The sequence below is a fragment of the Monodelphis domestica genome, chromosome 4 (genome assembly GCF_027887165.1).
Source record: "Monodelphis domestica isolate mMonDom1 chromosome 4, mMonDom1.pri, whole genome shotgun sequence".
Classification (NCBI taxonomy): Eukaryota; Metazoa; Chordata; class Mammalia; order Didelphimorphia; family Didelphidae; genus Monodelphis; species Monodelphis domestica.
The window spans coordinates 159076791-159099186 of NC_077230.1; the positions used below are offsets into that span (position 1 = coordinate 159076791).

General features: G+C 32.8%; 1 protein-coding gene across 3 annotated transcripts in view; it reads left to right on the plus strand.

Annotated features, from left to right (window-relative positions):
• The window catches only part of KCNJ3 (potassium inwardly rectifying channel subfamily J member 3), a 261183-nt gene extending 239436 nt beyond the window's left edge, over positions 1-21747 (plus strand). For 2 of the 3 annotated variants that reach the window (XM_001365699.4, XM_056793878.1), the window contains one exon: positions 12467-17630. In XM_001365699.4, the coding sequence (XP_001365736.1) occupies positions 12467-13053 (587 nt within the window). In that variant the 3' untranslated portion in view covers positions 13054-17630. Of the gene's footprint in view, positions 1-12466; positions 17631-21634 lie in introns of those variants that run through there. The other variant, XM_007494181.3, reaches the window with a different exon arrangement.
• The last annotated feature ends 649 nt before the right edge of the window (positions 21748-22396 follow it).

Consider the following 22396-nt stretch of genomic DNA (forward strand, 5'->3'; position numbering starts at 1 on the left):
ATTTTGTCAAGGGCTTTTTCTGTGTCTATTGAGATAATCATGTGATTTTTGTTGCTTTACTTGATATGGTAAATTTCGTGGATGGCTTTCCTAATATTGAACCATCCTTTCATTGCTGGTATAAATCCCACCTGATCATAATGAATAATCCTCCTGATTACTTGCTGGAGTCTTTTTGCTAGTATCCTATATAATATTTTTGAATCTATGTTCATTAAGGACATTGTTCTGTAGTTTTTGTTCTTCATTTTTGACCTGCCTGGTTTTGGAATCAGTACCATATTTGTGTCGCAAAAGGAGTTTAGTAGATCTCCTTCTTTGCTTATTCTGTCAAATAGTTTGTATAATATTGGTATTAGCTGTTCTTTGAATGGTTGATAGAATTTACTTGTGAATCCATCAGGCCCTGGGGATTTTTTCTTAGGACGTTCTTTGATAGCCTATTCAATTTCTTTTTCAGATATGGGATTATTTACGAATAATATTTCTTCTTATGTTAATAAAGGCGGTTTTTTTGGTAAATATTCATCCATATCACCTAGATTGCCATATCTGTTGTCATATAATTGGACAAAATAGTTTTTAATGATTGCCTTAATTTCCTCTTCATTGGAGGAGAATTCTCCCTTTCCATCTATGATACTATTAATTTGGTTTTATTCTTTCCTTTTTTTATTAGATTGACCAGTATTTTGTCCATTTTGTTTAGTTTTTCAAAATACCAGCTTCTAGTCTTATTTATTACTTCAATAGTTCTCTTATTTTTGATTTTATCAATTTCTTCCTTAATTTTAAGTATCTCTAATTTGATTTTCTTCTGGGAATTTTTAATTTGTTTGCTTTCAAGTTTTTTGATTTGCATGTCCAACTCATTGACCTCTGCCCTCCCTAATTTGTTAATATATGAATTCAAGGATATAAATTTCCCCCTGAGTATTGCTTTGGCTGCATCCCATAGCTTTTGAAAGGATATCTCATCATTGCCATTTTCCTTGATTAAATTATTAATTGTTTCTATGATTTCTTCTCTAACTAACAGATTTTGGAGTATCATATTATTTAATTTCCAAATAATTTTTGATTTGGTTTTCCATGTACCCTTACTGATCATTATTTTTATTTCCTTATGATCTGAAAAGGTTGCATTTATTATTTCTGCCTTTCTGCATTTGTATGCCATGTTTTATGACCTAGTATATGGTCAGTCTTTGTGAATGTACCATATACTGCTGAAAAGAAGGTATATTCCTTTTTGTCCCTATTTATTTTTTTCTCCATATATCTATTAACTCTAATTTTTCTGAGATTTCATTCACATCTTTTACCTCTTTCTTATTTATTTATTTTTATTTCATTCATCTAAATTTGATAGTGGTAGGTTCAGGTCTCCCACTAGTATAGTTTTACTATCTATTTCCTCCTTCAATTCTACTACTTTCTCCTTTAGAAATTTGGATGCTATACCATTTGGTGCATACATGTTGATTAGCAATATTTCCTCATTGTCAAACCTCTCTTTTATCAGGATGTATTTACCTTCCCTATCCCTTTTAATCAGATTTATTTTTACTTTCTCTTTGTCTGATACCATGATTACAACTCCTGGCTTCCTTCTATAAGGTGAGTCTCAATAGGCCTTGCTCCAACCTTTAATTCTGACCATGTGAGTATCTACCCACCTCAGGTGTGTTTCTTGTAGACAACATATGGTAGGATTTTGGATTCTGATCCACTCTCCTATTCATTTACTTTTTATGGGTGAAGTCATCCCATTCACATTCAAACTTATGATTGTCATTTGTATATTCCCTAGCATTTTGACATCCTCTTCTAGTTCTGTCCTTTCTTCTCTTTCTATATCCATTTAGACCAGTGGTTTAATTTTATTCAGTCCCCCTAATCCCCTCCCTTGATATGCTTTGCTTTCTAGTCCCTCCCTTTTTATTCCCTTGTTGTTTTGTTTTGTTTTGTTTTTATTTAGGGTATGTTAAGTTCCCTCCCCCATCTCCTTCCCTCTCTACTAGTACTCCCTCTCCCATACCCCCTTTAGTTTTCTCTTCTCATTTACCCTGTAGGATAAGATAGAATTCAATATAGCAATGCATCTAAATGCTCTTCCCTCTCAGAATTGATTTCATTGAGAGTAGAATTTAAGTATTACCTATTAGCACTCTCTTCCCCTCCTTATCAGAGTATTCTTCCCCTCCCCTTCCCATGTGTATCTTTGTGTGAAACAGATTATCCTATTTGTTTTATTTCTTCAAGTATCTCTTGCTACCATCTTTTATTCCCCCCCCTTTTTCTTTCTTTCTTTTTTTTCTGGCATATCATCTTATAGCCTATAATGCCCCAATCTTTTCCTCTCAATGATTCTTCTAATTACTATAATAATGAATACAATTTTTGAGTGTTACAAATAACATTTTCCCCATATATTAATATTTATAATTTGATCTAATTGTAGCCCTTAAAAGAAGAGAGTTTGAATAAGAAAAAGCATTCCCCCTTTTCCCTGTCTTTCCTATTTACCTTTTTGTGTAGGGTGATTTTAAATATAATTTATCTTTCTAAGTCTTGCTGCTTAGTTTTTTGGAAATATATAGAAATGCTGATGATTTATGTCATTTTAGTTTATATCATACAACTTTGCTAACGTTGTTGATTATTTCCACTAGCTTTTTAGTTGATTCTCTAGGATTCTCTTAGTAGATCATCCTATCATCTGCAAAGAATGACAATTTAGTCTTCTCATTTCCTACTTTAATCCCTACAATTTATTTTTCTTTTCTAATTGCTACTGCTAGTGTTTCAAGTAGAATGTTAAATAATAGAGGTGATAATGGGAATTCCTGCTTCACTTCTGATCTTATTGGGAAGGCTTCTAACTTATCCCCATTCCATATGATGCTAGCCATCGGTTTTAAATATATACTGTTTATTATTTTTAGGAAAGACCCTTCTAGCCCTATACTTTCTAGTGTTTTGAATAGGAATGGGTATTGTATTTTGTCAATCTTTTTCTGTGTCTGTTGAGTTAATCATGTGATTTTTCTTGGTTTGGTTATTGATATGGTCAGTTATATGGATAGTTTTCCTATTAAACTTTCCTTGTATTCCTGGTGTAAACCTCACCTGATGATAATGAATAATCCTTGTGATAACTTGATAAATTGCTGAATTCTTTTTGCTAATATTTTATTTAAGAATTTTGCATGTATGTTCATTAAGGAGATTGGCCTATAGTTTTCTTTCTCTGTTTTAAGTCTGTCTGACTTTGGAATCAGCATCATATTTGTGTCAGAAAAGGAATTTGGTAATTCTTTGATTATTTTGTCAAATAATTTATATAGTATTGAAATTAGTAGTTCTTTAAATATTTGACAGCATTCACTTGTGAACCCATCAGGACCTCTGAAAATATTTTTATAAGAAATTATTATGTTTCTGATTATATCAATTATCTTTTTAGTTAAATAATTGTATCATTATTCTATTAAGGTAGGAGTATTTAACCTCTGGTAAATGGACCTGTTTGAGTCTGTTGTTAAATTTCAGAGGGTCCTTGTTGAGGAAAAAATATTCATCTCTTTCACTTTCAAGTGTAATTAAGCATTTCCATCGGTTATTTAGAATACATTTCTGATATTTCAAAGCCTATACATCAAAAGGAATTATTGAAAAAATGTACAATTTGTATTTATTCATCTGAAAAATCAGGTGAGAGAGAAAGGAATTAGAGCACCTGGTAGAACTTTACAAAAAGGCTGAATGAAAAACTATTTTTAGATCTAGAAACAAATGCTGATTTTAAAAGGGGTTATTATGAAGATTAAACCAAATAGTTATATTTCCAGACCACTGTGAATTTTCTTTACTGAATATAGATGAGTTATTTGCATTGGTAATGCATGGCTATGATATAGTTCTTATTTTGAAATTTTTGTATAGAACAAGAAACCCATGGGAAAATGAATTATGTTTTCATATGTACCAACTGTCTTCTAAGTTAAACAATGGCATCATAATTCTTTTTTTTCCCATGGAAACATTACCCTGTTTGCCTTTAGAAGCTACAGATGAACATGGAAAGCAATCTATTATTGACTTTATGTTAATTCTAATGAACAGAATTTTGTTAATTCTAATTAACTAATGCATAGCAATGGATTATGTTATATAACATTATATTATTAAATATAATTATATTATATATTATCTCTCCCTTTCTATTGACTGTTAAAGAACTCTGCTCTCTTCAGAAGACTTGGAGACAATGACTTCATTTTAATAATAATAATAATAATAATAATAGGCAATATCTCTGTAGTACTTATTACATGCCAGCCACTGCTAAGCACTTTACAATTATTATCTCATTTGATCTTCACATTAACCCTCAAAGTTAGATCCTATTTTTCTCTCTAATTTACAGATGAGAAAACTGAAGGAAACTAAGATTTAGTAATCTTTCTGGCTTATATAGGTAGAAAATCTGAGAATCCAGAATTAAATTCAAGTCTAACTGATTCCAGACCCATCACTCTATCCATTATACCATACAGCTAACCCAGTGGTCTGACCCTTACTTGGGAAACAATGTTCCAAAATATGTGCATCATGACTGGGACACATGTCAGTTTCCTCAGTCTATATCACCTATCTTACAAAAGATTTTCAAATCCCCAGTATATCCTTGAATTCAGAAAAAGCTCTCATTTCCCTGGAATTCTCATAGACATTAGGGAAGTTACATGTTGTATATTCATTAGAAAAGGAGGCATATCTGAGCTACTGAAATATTTTTTAAATAAAAAAGAAAGCTTCAGAAGTCAAAATGAAAGAAATTATAGACATTTTGAAAATTAGTATATGTGACTACATGAAATATATAGAAAAGGCACAGACAAGGTGACTTTTAGATCCATTTATTTCATTTTAAAGGAAAGAGACAACCTCTGAATTAGCAAGACCTAGGGTCAAGTACCTCCTGTGAAGAATTACAGCTATGTAAATCCTTATCAAACCACTTAACCTCTCAGTTCCCTAGGCAATTTTCTAAGTCTAGAAGTTGCAAAGCAGGTGCTGATTAGCTTTAGTAGAAGGAACTTCTTCACAAGTCTGATCTAAAAAATTTTTTTAAGATCATAAATAAGCAAAAACTCTCTTTTCCTTTGCTCTTTCAGAGCTCAGAGTTTCTGAAGTCTTACATAACACTGAGTAATACTTTAAGGAATGTGGAGCAAAAGGTAGAGGATTAAATATGAAATGAAATTATATAGAACTTTAATTAGTTCCTGGAGAAGCCTCTCCATTAAACAAGATTTGCTTAAAGAAAGCATTTTCTTCACCTAGTCTAGTTAGTAGGACCTGAGTTTTAACATGGCCTCAGACACTTCATAGCTGTGTGACCCTGAGCAAATGACTTAACTCTAGTTTCCAAAGCCTTGCTCTTCTGTATTAGAGTTGTTACTGGGGAAGAAAATAAAGGCTTAAAAAAAGAGATGAAATGAAAAAGGGGCAAGTGTATCTTCAATTACTTTGCCCCAAATTTGGAATATTTAAAATTCTATAAGACTCTAATCTAGTCATGAAATTATTTTGGGAAAAACATGCCCAAAGATATGTAGGAGAGGAATAATAACTACCCCCACACTCACATTTTTAAGATTTTTTAAAAATTTTTAAATTTTATTTTGTTACATTTTAAATTTCACATTGTCTCCCTCCCTCCTCATTTTGACGTAGAGAAGGCCAGCATTTGACACATATATATCTATATTGATAAACATTGATAAAGATATTTAATATTTATATAGATATATCTGTGAATCCATAGTAGACATACTTCTAATTATCCATTCTTTCTCTAGAGGTGAATAGCATCTTACTTTTTGGATCCTTTGTAGTTGATTTGAAAATTCAAAATAGCTTAATCATTCATAGTTATTCCACGAGCAATATTTTTGTTACTATATACAGTGATCTCTTGATTCTGTTCATTCCTTATTTCATTATTTCATACAAGTCTTTCAATTTTTTTAATCAACTTGATCATCATTTCATATAGTATACTGGTATTCTATCACAATCAAATAACACTTCTTTAGCCATATCCCAATTGATAGATATTACCCCAATTTCTAGTTCTTTGCCACCACAGAGAACTGCTACAAACATTTTAGAACATATGTATTCTTTTCCTTTTTCCTTGCATATCTTTCAGAACAGATCAAATAGTGGAATTGCTAGATCAAAGGGTATCCAGAGTTTTATAACTCTGGCATAATACCAGAATGCTCTCCAAAATTGTTACATCAGATTCAATTGCTTTAGAATTTTATTGTAAAATTAGTTTTGATTAATTTGCATGATTTAAAAATATATAGCTTCCATCTTCTAATTTTGAGTAATTTTGATATGGAATACATGCATGGAGAAGAGGTTCAGGCATAATTAGTTGGTGGGAGAGGAAGAATACCAGGGATCAGAATTGTGAAGATGCAGTAGTTTCCAATGCTAATTAGGTCCAAAGTGCAGTTATTTCTGTAAGTTATTGAAGTCGATTTGAAAATTTAGGTCATAGAAGTTGAATAGGTTGATTCATTAAGGGGACCTGTTACTTGCTTCTCATGAATTTATCAAAGACAAGGCAGTAGAAGGAAAAGCTGAAGTCTGTATCTATATATTATTTTCAAAGATCACTCTGGTTCCAAATTTAGGGCTAAAGCCAATGGCTATAGTCACTGAGGACTGTGGAAGAGTAGTAAATGAAAACAATTTTATTCTGGACAAGGTGACAACCATTCAGCATAAACTTGTGAAGCAGAGGGCTTGTGGAATAAATATGGTAGGGTAAGCATTTTAAAGTGGAAGTGGTGAGCAATAATTATCCTACTGTGTTCTCCTACTGACTGAGGCAGGAGTGCAGCCTGGGGAAGAGACATGAGAAAAATAATAGCCAAAAAGGATAATTATAGAAAGAGTGGAAGGAGACCAAGTTTAAGAGATCAAGAATGAAGGAGATTCTGCAAATAATAGGGTGTGACTTTCAAGAAAGTCTTTTATTGGCAAAGGAGAATAGAGACTTAAGAAAGATAGAGATTTGGCCAAATGAAAATAGGACCTTGGGAAGACTCAGCTAAATAAAAGTAGGAATCTTTTTGTTTGTTTTGTTTGTTTTTGTTTTGCTCCAAAAGGTACCTATTTAAAAAAAAGAAAGAAAGAAAGAAAGAATGCAGGATTTTGAATATTGCTAACCATGATATATGAGGACTATTATTGGGCAAAAGTTTATGATATAAATCAATAATTTGAGGATTAGTGTAATGGAATTCACAGATCCCATTTCCCAGGTGAATTACTATTCATTTAACTGAAGAAGATTAGGGTCAAAGTTAATGAGAGCTCAAAGATTGTTGGAGACTTTTGCTGCTTCCATCAACCAGGTTGAACACCTGCTTCAGTAATTATAGGAGTGGAGAGTCAAAGATCAAGGAGACCAACAGGAGTAGAAATGAATGCAATGAAATTGTAAAGTAAAAATATTTTATACTCTTTAGCTAACATGTCCAATTTCCCTTTGGAAATGAAATGATCGTTTCCTTGTCTATGTTTGAATCCTTATGTATATCAGTAAAAAAAAAAAGTATATTCCGGTTGAAGTATAAAAAGACACAGATCTCTTTTGGGAAACCCTCTTTTAAAAAAGTCAGGGACAAAATATGCCAAGACAAAAGCTTTTTCCTCTTTTCTCCCACTCTCACTATTAGTTCCTATTTAAGCAGACCCATAATTCCTGAAAGACATTATTTTATTTCTCTCAAACTATAAACAAAACCATTTATAACCTTGGAAATTCTTCTAAAATGAAGAGGTATCATTTCCTGAAGCAAAAATAGAGAAATATCTTTTATCAAAAGAACCATTTATATAAGGTTGATATTAACACTTTTTAAAACATGTCTGATTCTATATTTAGGACTAGAATTACAGACTCTCCAAGACAAAAAGGATCCTAAGGATCATGTCAGCCATCTATTCATTACAGCTAGGAAGAATTCCAATTCCAGCAATCCTTTTCAAGTGGTAATTTTCCTCAATTTACTGAACTCCTATGACAGGGAACTTGCCACTTCACAATAAAGTTCTTTTTATTTTGAAACTAATGGCAAAGTTTATCTTTATATTAAACAAATATATTTGGGAAAATATCTAGTATGTCTTTCATAAAACCTTTAATAAATACCTTAAGTTCTTAAAGTCTCAATTATCTCATCTTTAATTGAATATTTTATACTAAATGATATATAAAATTGCATTTAGATCCAGGTCTGAACTCCTAGTATTAATCTAGCTTTTCCATTTAGTGGATACCATTATGATTTCTCTTTGTACCTTTTTGTAAAGGAATCATTGAAGTCCTCCTTCTATCACACACACATATAACTCACTTATATGTTCTCCTTCAGATTTCACAAACTTCTGCCAAGAGAATCCTCCAAGAAAACAAAACAGCTACATACACTTTTGTTTACTTCTTACTTGTTTCACCCCTAATTCCACCTCCATCACTAGTTTCATTAGGGTTCAGATGGAGAGTTATAACTGATGTACTCAAGGAAGGTTGAAGTTAATACAAAAACTTAAAGCCGGGGATATTGTAATTTGGAAGAAGTGAGTAAAGGAACATGGTAAAGGCAGGAGAGTGGTCTCTATAAGGACAAGAAAATGGAAGATGAAGATAGAAAATGACTGTTATATCCCTTCTATTTTCCCTATTTTTTTAATTCCATGAATCAAAATTAATTCAATACCCTAGTGTTTATATTAAGAAACATTAAACATTTCAGAAACATTAAAATTTTCTTTGTTCTTTTTTATTAAAAATTATTTAAATTGTACTAAATATATCCCTAATGGCAATTTCGATATGTCAACTTGTACTCATCTGGGTCAGAATATAATTAGAAACAGGTTCATCTCAAAAGAAGGAAAAAATTTGTCTCAGTTATACAAGGAGTCATAGTTGGGTTATATCCCATGATATAAATTATTCTCAATTCAAATATTCAAGCAGAATATATGTAAACAATACTAATAATGAAGTAATCTATATAATGCTCTGAATTATATAAATCATCTTCCTTACAATAATCTCATGAAGTAAAACCACAAGTGAAATTTTATAGATAAGGAGACAATCTAGTATAGATTTTGGGCAAATGACTTGCTCGAGGTCATACAATGAATTAACTTATAGTTGAGCCTTGATTCCTAGGTGAGTGTTGTTTTTTTTTAAAGAAATTGTGCTTGTTAATAAATTAATTGTGTTTTGTATGTGTGTGTTATCTCAATTATTTTAGCAACCTCTTAGTGCCTTTGTACTACTGATTAATGCCTATATAAAATGCATGTCTATAATATCTTAATATACCTCAGTTGATACAACCATGAAGAGATGGATTTGAATTATTCAACTGAATAAAGTAGATATTAAAGTAGTTTCCTATAATCTCATCACAATGTGTACAGAAACTCTTCAGTTTGAAGGGACAATAGAGCTTTGGGACATGAAATGAAAGGTGAATTTTGATTGGTTGAGACTTGATAGTCACATATCCTGGGATACATATAAAATAGCAAGTGAGATGAGCTATGAATCAGACCAATAGTAAAGGATTCCAGGTTCAGAGTAAATTGCTCTGTGGAGTGAGGAAGTAAAGAATCAAAAATCTTTTTGAATGTTAGGAATTTACTTAAATTGGAACTCTGAACTATTGTTGTAAGAATAATTTTCTTTGGATATATGCATGTTAACCCTATAAGTATTTGTTCTCATATTATTTCTCCTATATTGAGGAGAGAACATGTGAATCTTAAAATTTCTCAGACTTGTGAATGTTAAAAAATTCTCCATTGGGGTATTTTTCATTGGGTCCATTCCCCATTTAGACAGTGAGAACTCTACTTAGATCAAAAATGTGAAGACCTCTACTCCACTGGACTTAAGCCTGCTTTAGGGGAGAAAAGTCCTTGCTGAACAATGAAAAATATTTAAACCCATACTTAAGCCATGCCTATTTTTAGAATTAATACAAAGGGGTGTTAAGTACCTATAAAGGTCAGGCAACTTGTGAACTTACAAGGAGCAAAGATGAAAAAACTTACACAGAGATTCTAGCCTACTCAGGTGTGGATTACTAAAAGGATTAGTCTACTCAGGTGTGAATTCAGAATGGGCTGTCCTTTGGAAAACGTCTACTATGATTGGTAGATGGAAGAACTTAGGGGAGGTGACATAGGAGAAAACCCCCTATATAAGAAAAGGACAGTCTTAATTGAAGAAAAATAGTCTCTAAGGAGGCTCTTAGAAGGAGAGTGCTCTAAGGAGGAGGCTCTGAAAGAACAGCCTCTAAGGAGTCTCTTGGGAGAGGCTCTTGAGGACAGTCAGAAGAATCTCTCTCTGGTGAAGGATGGCTGGCAGAACTGGTGTCTATATTCTTGCTTAGACAGATCTTGTGGTAAGTGATTAAGGACTGACTGATCTCTCTCTAAAAACTCAGGTCTAGGCCATGTTGACTTAAGGCCCTTTATACTTATTCCTTTCTTACTCTTTCTCTCTTTCTTTAATTCCTCATTGTAATTAATTAAATCTCTATAAAACCTGGAATATTTCCCTGGCGACCACCTTATATTTAATTTTAAAACAAGACACTGTAGTGAAACATATTTTCTGTGGTAAAATTTACTCATCCACTCTTATATCTACTACAATTTAAGTCTACCACTATTTTAATCACTACAGTTTACAACCTCACCTATTTTAACTATTACAGTTTATGGTTCACACTCTTTTAAATATTACAGTTTAAGACATCCACTCTTTTAATTGTTACAAACAATAATCATAGCAATTCTATTAGTAGGGAAAGTTAAAGGGAGAGATCACATAGAAGGGGATTCAGTGGTTGCCTTGTTTTCTGGGGGCTTCTTTGCAGTCTCCATTTCCCTAGACTGTAAATCTGTCAGACAGCATGATTACTTGCCACAAGATTTAAGGGCAATATTGCCCATAGGATAAAATCAAGTTAATTGTTATGATAAGGTATGATTGATTAAATATCTAGTCCCATATCAGCAAGAGGAAGAAAGCAAACTAGACATAAGACAAAGCTTCTGTGAGATTCAGCTCTACCCCTTCCAGAAGGGTCAAAGAATTAGAAATTGTCCAGTGTCATCCACTAGTGTTACAAGATAGTTTTGCTGTTGTAGTTGCTTGGTAGAGGAGAAGATAAAAATCTCTCGGTGTGAATTTAGGTATTTCTTTGGAATATTATTAATCCATGCTCTCTCTGCCTCTAGCATCATTAACATAATTAATTCCCTTTAAACAGAAGAGAACTTTGTGAGAAAGAATGCTATCCACATCAAGAGAAAGAACTGTGGAAACAGAAATGCATTGGAAAAAATATGTTGTGGATCACATAATGTGATAGGGATATGATTGGGGTTTTGATGTTAAAGGATTGCGCTACTGCATATATGAATAGAACAGAAATAGGTTTTGTACAATGATACATGCATAACCCAGTGGAACTGCTTATTGGATTAAGTAGAAGGGAAGAGGTAAGGTGGGAAAGGGGAGATCATGAATCACGATAATGGAATCATGTAACCATGAGAAAATATTCTAAATAAAGAAAGGGAAAAATAAACAGAAGAGGACTTTTGATGAACTGGCATAGTATATGCTGAATGATGTCTAAAACATTGAATTTCCATTTTCTTTCTTTATATAGAATCCTAGAGAATGAATATAGATATACTTTGGTTGCATTTCATGCCTTACATCTTGTACAAGATATTTGTCTTTTTATGAAGTAATTTATGGATTGGGATTAAGCCTCTAAAAGTCAAATGTATTCACACACATATGTATGTATATGAATATGTTTAGATATGTATACATATCTAAACATATACACATGTTTTAACTTCCATTTTCCCACAGGTTAATTTTAATAATACTGCCACATCTTCACAGTTGTTTCTTTTACCATAATCATATGTATGTATTCTAGAATGGTTGACACTTTTCTTTTGTTGGCCACAATTTTGCATTATTAATGGAGTCTAGTATTCCCAAATGCTAATTAGCTTTTAAAATCAGCATTAGTTGGATCTGGCAACTAAGTAGGCAGTGGGTGTCTTTCAGTGGTAGAAGATAACTACTTTATGGAGTTAGATTTAATTCATATATATCATAATTATCATTTTGCTTACAGAAAGGTAAGATAATAGCAAGAATCCAGATACACAAGCATATGATAAATTTATTCAGTCCTAAAAATCACATTTGTAAGTAATTTACAATAATGTAAATTAGAATTATTGGCTCATGCTGGTTTAATGTGTGCTTTTAATTATCTATCATTTAGCAAGTTTTTTGCTTTCTTTCTGCTTGCAGGGATGACTTGTCAAGCTCGGACTTCATATACTGAAGATGAAGTTCTTTGGGGCCATCGCTTTTTCCCTGTTATTTCCTTAGAAGAAGGATTTTTTAAAGTTGATTACTCTCAGTTCCATGCAACCTTTGAGGTCCCCACCCCTCCTTACAGTGTGAAAGAACAGGAGGAAATGCTTCTCATGTCCTCCCCTTTAATAGCACCAGCCATAACTAATACTAAAGAAAGGCATAATTCTGTTGAATGTCTAGATGGAATAGATGACATTAGTACCAAACTCCCATCAAAGTTGCAGAAAATTACTGGAAGAGAAGACTTTCCCAAAAAACTTCTAAGAATGAGTTCTACAACTTCAGAAAAGGCCTACAGTTTGGGAGACTTACCCATGAAACTTCAACGAATAAGCTCAGTTCCTGGCAATTCAGAAGAAAAACTGGTATCTAAAACTACAAAGATGTTGTCTGATCCCATGAGCCAGTCAGTGGCTGATTTGCCACCAAAGCTTCAAAAGATGTCAGGAGGTACAGCCAGAATGGAAGGGAACCTTCCAGCCAAATTAAGAAAAATGAACTCTGACCGGTTCACATAACAAGAGCAGACTTTTAGGTATTATTTAAAGTTGAAGTTAGTAGTAGTCCAAATTTTGTCTCACAAAGTAAGCCTCTCCATAGGACAGACTGTGAAAAAGGTGTTGTTTCCCTGTGTATTCCATGCATCCACAGCAACATTGCTCCTCTCAAGTAATGCTGACTATGCAGAGAATAGAAATTGTAGTAAGGGAAAGTTAAAATGGACCTGCTATTATTAACTGGCATGTAGTATCACACCAAGCATGCAATAATGTGCAAATTTCACATTTAGTTTTATGGCATGATTCTTACTATATTTATATTGTATATTCTGAAAAATATTTAAGGAGGTGTTATCCTCCCCTATATTTCTAAAGTGTATAATAGACAAAAATGAGTAGATAACTTTCAGGGCACACTATAACTTTAAGTTAATATATATATACATATATGTATGTGTACCTATGCACATATATACATGTATATATATTTTTCCAATAGAGATTGTATTGTTTTGTTCAAAACAATATTCCTACTGCATGTTTACTTTATTAGAATGCTAAGGCTATTGGCATTACAAATTTATTAACCAATTCCTTGAGCCTTAAATTATTTGTCATTTTAAAATTTGATTTAATGTTTGTTTCAGTTTATCTGTCACTTAGGATCATGGGAGGCTTTCACTTATACTTTATAAGAAGCTTTCACTAAGTTTGTACTATTTTAGGGCTGTGCAAATGATAACACTTATAAAGTTAACTTTTTAAATACAAGATACAAATATGCAGTAATATCACTGTATAAAGTGTCTGATTTTTTAACAAATGATATGAAAATGCTAAAATTGGGAAATATTGCTTGATTTGAGATCTGCAGAATTTGGTCCCTTTCCTGGAATGGTTAAGCCTCTTTCTTAAACTCTTGAGAAGGTTTAAATAATTATGTTTTCTAAAAATATCAAAAGACTTACAATCTCAAATAGCTTCATATAGGACCTAGCATATGAATAAATGCTGAATCATTATGGTTATAATTAGGAGTCAAGTTACTTTGAATATACCAGAATCTGATTACAAGTTCACTGATGAATGCTTTCTATTTCAGCCTGAATCAACTGGACCCAATGAATGTTGTTTGTGGAGTTTTGTCACTTTTAAAACCAAGAAATTATCTTTAAACAAGATGACCATTTAACAGTGACCTATGAAAAATATCTATCTATAACAAATGTGTCTAAATTGATTTCAAGTTTTATTCTATTCCTCTCTGATTTTATTACCCTCATTTCTTACCTCACTTTTAATAACTTTTTCCATGTTTTGATTCCATTAACTTGGAAGGGAACTTGGTGTATAGAAGAAATGCATGGGTTGTAGAAAAAAACAGAAATCCAATGGAATAGGAATACCTTCAGAACAGTGTTAGCAAGCTTTTGGCTCCATTAGGCTCCCTACTCTAATTAGTCTGATCCAGCATGCATTTCCTTAAGCACCTACCTAGCACATACAGGGCACTCTGATAGGCACTATGACTATAAAGATAAAACAAAGACATTCTCTGCCCCTCCTCGGGCTCTTACATACTATAGGGGAGAATGTAAACATTTAAACAAATAAGTATATACATATTCATTGGAGGAGGAAGAAGAATGAGGCTATTGCTATAGCTATTGCTAGCAGAATCATGAAGTACTTGGAGTTGGCACATGAACTGAGCCTTAGCCAACTGAATTTTTCTGATCCCAATTTCTAACATTTTTGAAAAGTTAAAAAGAAAATGCTGTTACTGATCAGTGGAATACTAGAGACGGTGATTTTGAATGAATGAAAAAGTCAGCAATTTGAAGAGCCAACCATTATATACATACACTGTCTCTTAAAGACCTTTTCTCCTAAGCAGCAATCAATGATGAAAGGGGTTGAAAAAGCAGTGATTTACCTTACTTTTTGTTTTCTTTATTATAGGAGTGTGTGTGTATACTCTGACTCAGTAACTTCTTAAGGATCATTGTATCATAAATTTAGAGCTGGAAGCAACCTTGGTAGAAATCATCAGATTCAGCTCCCTCATTTTACAGATAAGGAAACTAAAGATACAAATGGTTAAATAACTTGCTGAGGGTCACAAAGCTGGTAAGAGTGTGAGATTGTATTTAGACTCAGGTCATCCTCACTCTGGGTTCTGTTCTCAATAGTTATATGGCATATTAATTGGTTGTTTTTTTTTCTGTGGGTCTATTGTGTGCTTCCTGTAGCAGTAGGGTAGTTGTTTGGGCTAAATTTAATTAGGTAAATTCTATTTTGAATAATTTAAAACTGTGGTTCTCAAAGTTTGGAGGTCATCAAGACCCTTTCTGTTGGACCTACAGTACAAAACTATTTTCATAATAATACTAAAACTTTAGTTTTAATTTCTAAAATGGTAAATATTTATAGTTAGAACTCACAAAAGCAAAAAAAAAAACTTTCTGGAGAGATGTTCTCAGTAATTTTCAAGAATATTAAGGGATTCTGAGACCAAAAAGTTTGAGAGCCACTCATTAATAAATAGAGGCCCAGCTGTGTGATACTCCTTGATCTTTCAAGGCTCCCAGGCAAAATTTTAGAGGTGACAAAATAAAAAAGGCCTTCCCCATCTTGTTTCAATGAAAGAAATTCCAAGCTCTGATAATATCTCTCTTTCATTCTCTCCCTCTCTCTCTCATAAATATTTACTCACTAGTAAATTATGAGAGTAGTAACTCATAGCATTAAGACTGAAACATCAGAATAGGCAAATTTCCTACTGATTGAGACATCATTAGTTCTCCGTCTTACAGTGGCATCTCCCCTTATGCAAGTGTCTGATTATCCCAAATGTAATTTATTTACTTAAGAGTAAAGTTTCAAGACATTATGAATCTTGCTGGAGTAAGGTGATTAAAAGTTCATGATGAGCCAGTCAACAAGCCTTTATTAAATCTTGAAGTAAAAAATCAAGATAACACCCCCCAAAAAAATCAAAAGAGGATCAAATCAAAAAGTTTAAAAAGAGGATAATATCAAAAGGAAGGTATGGTTTAGTAATTAGTCAACATTGAATATCCAACATGTACAGAGCCCATTCCAAGCCCTCCATTTTAACTCACTTGCTGAAGGAAATTGATAGATTATTTATTTGTGTGTTGGGGATAGTGGTATTTTATTTTTTGGTGAATGTTGCCTTATATGAACCACAGACATCATTTCCAGAAGGGAACTGTCTGAAGTACATTTTTACATTTGACTTATTTCCAAGATCTCTCTATTTCAAATGGATTTGTCTGAGTGAATCTTGTTCGTTCTTGTTGTCTCTTTTTGTGATATAGCACTTTGCTTTCTAGGAATGGGGGTGAGAGACGCCCTGGGTAGTCATGTCATTCTCAGTGAATTCATTACTATGAAGCAGAACTGTGTTCACAACTATACCAAGTATAGCTAAGAGATAAATGATGCCCTTTTCTCTCACATCACCAGTTATTGGCTCTCTCTGACCTCTAGCCCAACCAAGTCATCTTAGTTCTGAATTGTTCAACCTGGAGGCCTCTTGTCAAAGTGATTTCTTGGAACTTGTGTTTACTTTGTATATGGCACCCTTCCTTAGCACAGAGGCCTTAAGCATTTTTATGGACTGAATAAAATATAAATTTCTGGGCACTGAAACTTGACAGATTTTATGAGACTTAGGACTTGGGAAAGAGTGTGTGATAAAAAGAAGCCTGCCTCAAAATGATCTTTGGCCCATTTATTTTGTGTTCAGTATTATAATACACACTGGAAAGAAACCCTCTGCACTACAAAATGTTTGCTGAATTGAATAATCCTTCTTGAGTTAGTTACTGGAAATATTACTTTTTAAAGAGTTCTCATGTTGCAGAACCCATCAAATTGAACATGTTCCAACTTGATTCATCCAAATGCTGTAAATAAATAAATGAAATAAAATAATTTTGATAATTTGTGTCTTCAACTTTAAAAATCACTTGTGAATTCATATCTTAACCATCTGATATGAAATGAAAATATATTCTTTGATGAGTGTAATGAAAATAACCACCAGAACATGATTCTGTTTGAATTTTTAACTTAAGGAAGGTTGGCAATTAACTAGTACAATGAACTTCTTTGTCCCAGTACATAAGCCAATCACTTCTGGTAGTAACATAGCCACTTAGAGAGGCAATTTGACTCTTTTAGAGAAAATGAGGGCAACAATGCATCTTTGCTATGAAAGAATGATATAAAGTGTCCAAAAGCTGCCTCATGCTCTGTTTGTAAGACTACTACTGTCTCATCTCTTATAGTTTTGCTCAGCCTGGGGGTTTAACATTATAAAGGAGGTTCAGATTAACTGCACAGCAGGTCTGTGTTCTCTACTGTGGAATCTATGCTTGAATTATACTGTAAATTGTACATATTTAAATTAGAATCCAACTAATTGCATTTTCTGGCATGCAATCTCTAATTACATAAATGTACAACTTCATTTGGGTTATAAAAACTATAAACTCTTGTATTCACTACTGCAAGCTCAGTTTTATCAAGGCTTTATTAAACTTTCAAAATATTGTTGGGTTTAATTCTTACAGTGTGCTTTGTCATTTTTGCACTTTCCATCAGCTCATTACCTAGATTCTCTGGGGTAAGTTTAATTTTGATAAGGCTTAATCCCCCTGAGATCTGATCAAAGATGTTTGCTGTAAGAAAATAGAAGGATTTTTTTTATTACCTTCCCTTGTTACCTATAGCTTCACAATGGGGGTGTAGAATATTATCTTAGCCAAGATTCAATAATCCAGTTAAAAAAAAACACAAAAGAGAAAAAAGGTAAAAGGGCATAGGAGTAAGCCTAAAGGAGAGAAATAGGAGATGAATAACTTTAAGGAAATTAGGTTTAATACTTTTAATTTATACCAAAGATTTTTCTGTCATGCATTGCTTTGACAATCTAGTGAAGATTATGCATTCTTTCTCAGAATAATTTTTCAAATATCTAAAATAAAATATACAAGATTACAGAGGAAACCAAAGAATAGTAAGAAATAAAGATGCATTTATTTCCCCATCCAAGTTCATGGAGACCCGTTTTATACAGAGGGATCGAAAGAAGTAATTACTTAAAATTTCAGTAAGATTGACTTATCTAAAAGGTGAATATGCTCTAAAATATGTTACTAAGTTGAATTATGGAAGCTCAGGCTCTGGAGATATTTTATATTATTGTTGAGTTGTAAGCCTTTTTAGAAGAATTCTGTCCTGAAATGCCCTTAATGTCCTGAAAATTGAAATAATCTAAAGAACTAGAGTGATACTGGAGTCTAATTTTGGTATTTCAGTGACCTTAGGTATTTGAGAGCTACATTTAAATACTTTCTCTCTCCTCTTTGATTAACAAAAGGGAAATTGAATTAAGGTTTCTTCCTTTATATAACAAAGTATTGAAGGGTGGAGTGTATTTTGTGGAAATGACTGCATTTAAACACAAATATCACCAAATATTTTGTCTCAATCTGGTAGTATAGCGGCAGTAAAGAGAATATAAAAGAAATATTGAATCATTAAGCATATTTGTGATGTAGCTAGGTTGTGCAGTGGATAGAGCACTGGGCATGGAAACAAAAAGATCAGAGTTCACATCCTGCATAGATATTTTCCAGAGGTGTGATCCTTAATCCTTTGCCTCAAATTCATCATTTACAAAAGCGTAATAAAAGTCTGTAACCACTAGGATTGTTGTGAGGATTAAATCAGATACTCTTTGTAAAGCTCTTAGCAAACCTTAAATGCTATATAAATGCTTGGTAGGTGACCAAATGGATAGAGTGCTGGACCTGGAGTCAGGAAGATTCATCTTCCAAACTTCAAAATTGTCATGGGACACTGACTTTCTGTTTGATCTTGGACCAGTAACTTAACCCTGTTTGCCTTAGTTTCCTCCTTTGTAAAATGAGCTGGATTTGGAAATGTAAAAAAAAAAATACTCCAGCATCTGTGCCAAGAAAACTCCAAGTGGGGTTACAAAGAGTCAGACAATACTGAAAAATGGTTGAACAACATTGCTATTGCTATTATTTGAATGTATAGTATTATAATCTATTACAAAAATAGGCTTCATCTTCTTCTGACAGCCCTACTCCCATTCAGAAACAGAACAATTCTATAATGTATTGTCTCATTTAATGTATAGCCTGAGGTGGTTATTACACTGTTAATCAAAAGACACCATGTTGTATAGCACCTGACTGATTATTTGGGAGGCTTTTATTAATCATCTAAGCTAGAAAATAAATGAGCTAATTTGCATCCATGAACATAGCCTTGCTTAAACACTTAAACCATGCTTTTAAAATCAGCTATTCATTTCCCGATGATTTCATGTGCATTTTCATACATTTGTTGAAGTTCTGTGAAGAAAGACCTTAGAATGGAAGAGTGGTTGCAACCAGGACATGCCAATAGATTGAAAAACTAGTGTCTGAGGCCATATTTGAACTCAAGAAGATAAACCTGACTCCAAAAAAGAGAAAGTGTTATCTAGACAAGGAGGGAGAATGGTAAAGGGTTAAAAAAAAACCCAACAAAGTGAATAAATTTGCTGTTTTCTCTCTCATTCCCTCTGTTGTCTTTTGCAACTTCCCTGATTCTCTAGTCACAGGGAATTTTAGAGGACTAAATGCCAATTTAAAAAGACTTCTCCATTCAGTGTGGTAGCTCAGTATCATAATTGTTCTTTGAATGAAACAAAGTTGTTACAGTCAGCATTTTTCTTACTGAAAATTTTGGGGAAGGGGTAGCCTTCTCAGATGGAGACTTTGCATGTTCAGGTTCAATACTAAGCATTTAAAAAATGTTTGTTTCCCATGGATTTACACAACTGAGGAGAGATCCTTATATTAGAAATAGTTTTAAACAAGTAGCATCAATCTTCTCTACCCCTGTCCCCCAAATCAAATTAGACTGACAGATAGATAGATAGATAGATAGACAGACTCATAAATATGTGTGGGCATGTGTGTAATTTTATATATAAAACACTTGGAAAACTTTACACCTATATATTAGCTCGTTACCACTATTGTTAATGTCTTCTCTCTACCTAATTTCTATTCCTCTTCTTTCTCCCCCTTATAATTAAAAAAAATCTTCTGCATGATAAACTCAACATTTCCCCCTCAAATATATGACCATAAACATAAATAAACCAAACCAAAACTTCGAAGAATAAAAAGAAAAAAAATGCAGTTTTAGTCAGACCCATCCTGATTTCTTTTCGATTCTGGGCAATATAGCTCAATGCTTATTTTCATGATTTATCTTTTTTTACTTAAAGACTAACTCATACCTCATGGTTCTCTTGATCTTGAAGATTTAGAAATCATTTTCTTCATAACAATCATATAAAATGGATAATTCCTGTATTGTCCCCATTTCCTGGATGAGGTGACTAAGATTCAATTAAGTGTACTCAACTTCTCCATGTTCATATAACTACGTAATTTGAATCTGATTTTTCTTATCCCAAGCCTTATTATCCCCTCATTGCCTTTCATTAAAGTTGTAATAACTAATTTCATTTTGGGGGGTCTGTTTTCTTTTGTGCCCCAGGGTATCTACTAGAAGATTAGCTCTCAATGAGTTAGTACTATCTTTTTCTAATTGCAACATCAGTACAAAAGGGAAAAAGAGAGTTTTGAGAATAAAGGATGCTAATTAGGAGTACTTTTGATATTGATGACTAGAAACAAAAAACTTCAAAAAATATAGACCTCAAGATCCATGATTTAATGACCCTGGGTACTCTTTCTGGAAGTCTCAGGGGTCTATATTACAATTCTTCTACACCTTAGAACACTTCATAAAATTCTGTGGCTTAACTCCATCACTTTATGCATTTTTCTTTTTGTGATGACCTTCTCCAGACTTGATCTTGCTAGTAGTTCTCAGATGACCAATATAACTGATGACCACTGGGCAAGTGGGTCTATTTGAAAAGCTTAATAGTACCTTTTAGAGCTTGCTTATGGCCTCTAAGAATCAAATGTCAGCTGAATGTTTTGTTGAGACTTAGATTTAGGATTTTAGTAAACAAAGCAAAAATAATTTTATGTTTAGGGCTCAACATCTTATGATTATAACAACAATATAGATTCTTTTCCCTCAACTGTTCTTAAAAAAGGAAAAAAGCACACTTTCAAATGCAAGAATTCTGGTATTTGCTTGTAGTAGGCTAGTATAAAAAGCATCATCATTTATTTTCTGAAACATGGCATTGGGGTCATGACATTAAAGTCATTATTAATATGTGAATGCCAATGTCCTGGAACTTCATTCTCAAAATAAGTTCCAGGTTGTTATCCAAGTAAATGATTCCTGATCAGTGTTTTGAAAAGTTGAAAGGTACTGTATCCGGTCTCACTGATAAGTTAGATTAAGCTGGAGTTTCAGTGGCTAAATGGAAGTGATGAATCACAAAATCTCATTTAGACACAAGTTAAGTCACCAAACCAAAGGTTTTTAACCAATGTACCATTGCACTCAACATGGTGTGTGCAATCTAATGGCAATTCCTGTTTGTTTCTTTCAGTGAAAATAAAAGGAAGATTCCTTGTAATAAGATGTGGCACTATGGGAAACTGGAAAGTGGAAGAAAACTAATTGATATAAAATAAAAGATCAATAAATATTTTCACAATAAACCATGTGTTTCAGTTGTCTTTCTGAACTTTCTGAAAAGTCCCTTTTACTTTAAAAATATTTTTACCAGATCTGTGATTTTTTTTTCAGAGAAAAAGCTAATTTAGATCCATAGTTGGTGTTAATGTAGACTATTAAAGCGAAGTCTAAAGCACTGAAAGAGAAAGTATCTTACCCTAGTAGATTTTATAAGTAGGACTTAAACCTAACTTCTTCCTGGATGTAAGGAATCTTTCAGTGCATTACACTACTTCTTAGCTTTGAAAAGAGAAGGAACTTAAGAAATATCAACTGAAAGATCATTTCTTTGATATTCCTAGGAGTAATGTTGAATGTATGAATAATATAATGTCCAATCTTTCATTTCAAGGGAATATTCATTTCTTTAGTACTCATGACAATAATTTTCTTTGTGATATATAAAAGCATACTAAATATTCAATAATGAAGAAAATAAGGGGTGGATGAGTGCCTCAGTGGATAGATATGTTAGGTCAAGATTCAGGAAGACCTGAGTTCAGATCAGCTTTAGACACTAACTGTGATCCTGGGCAAATGACTTAAACTCTGTTTGCCTTAACTTACTAGAGAAGGAAATGGCAAATCATTTCAGTTTCTTTAAAAAAAAAACTCATGGACAGTATGATTCATG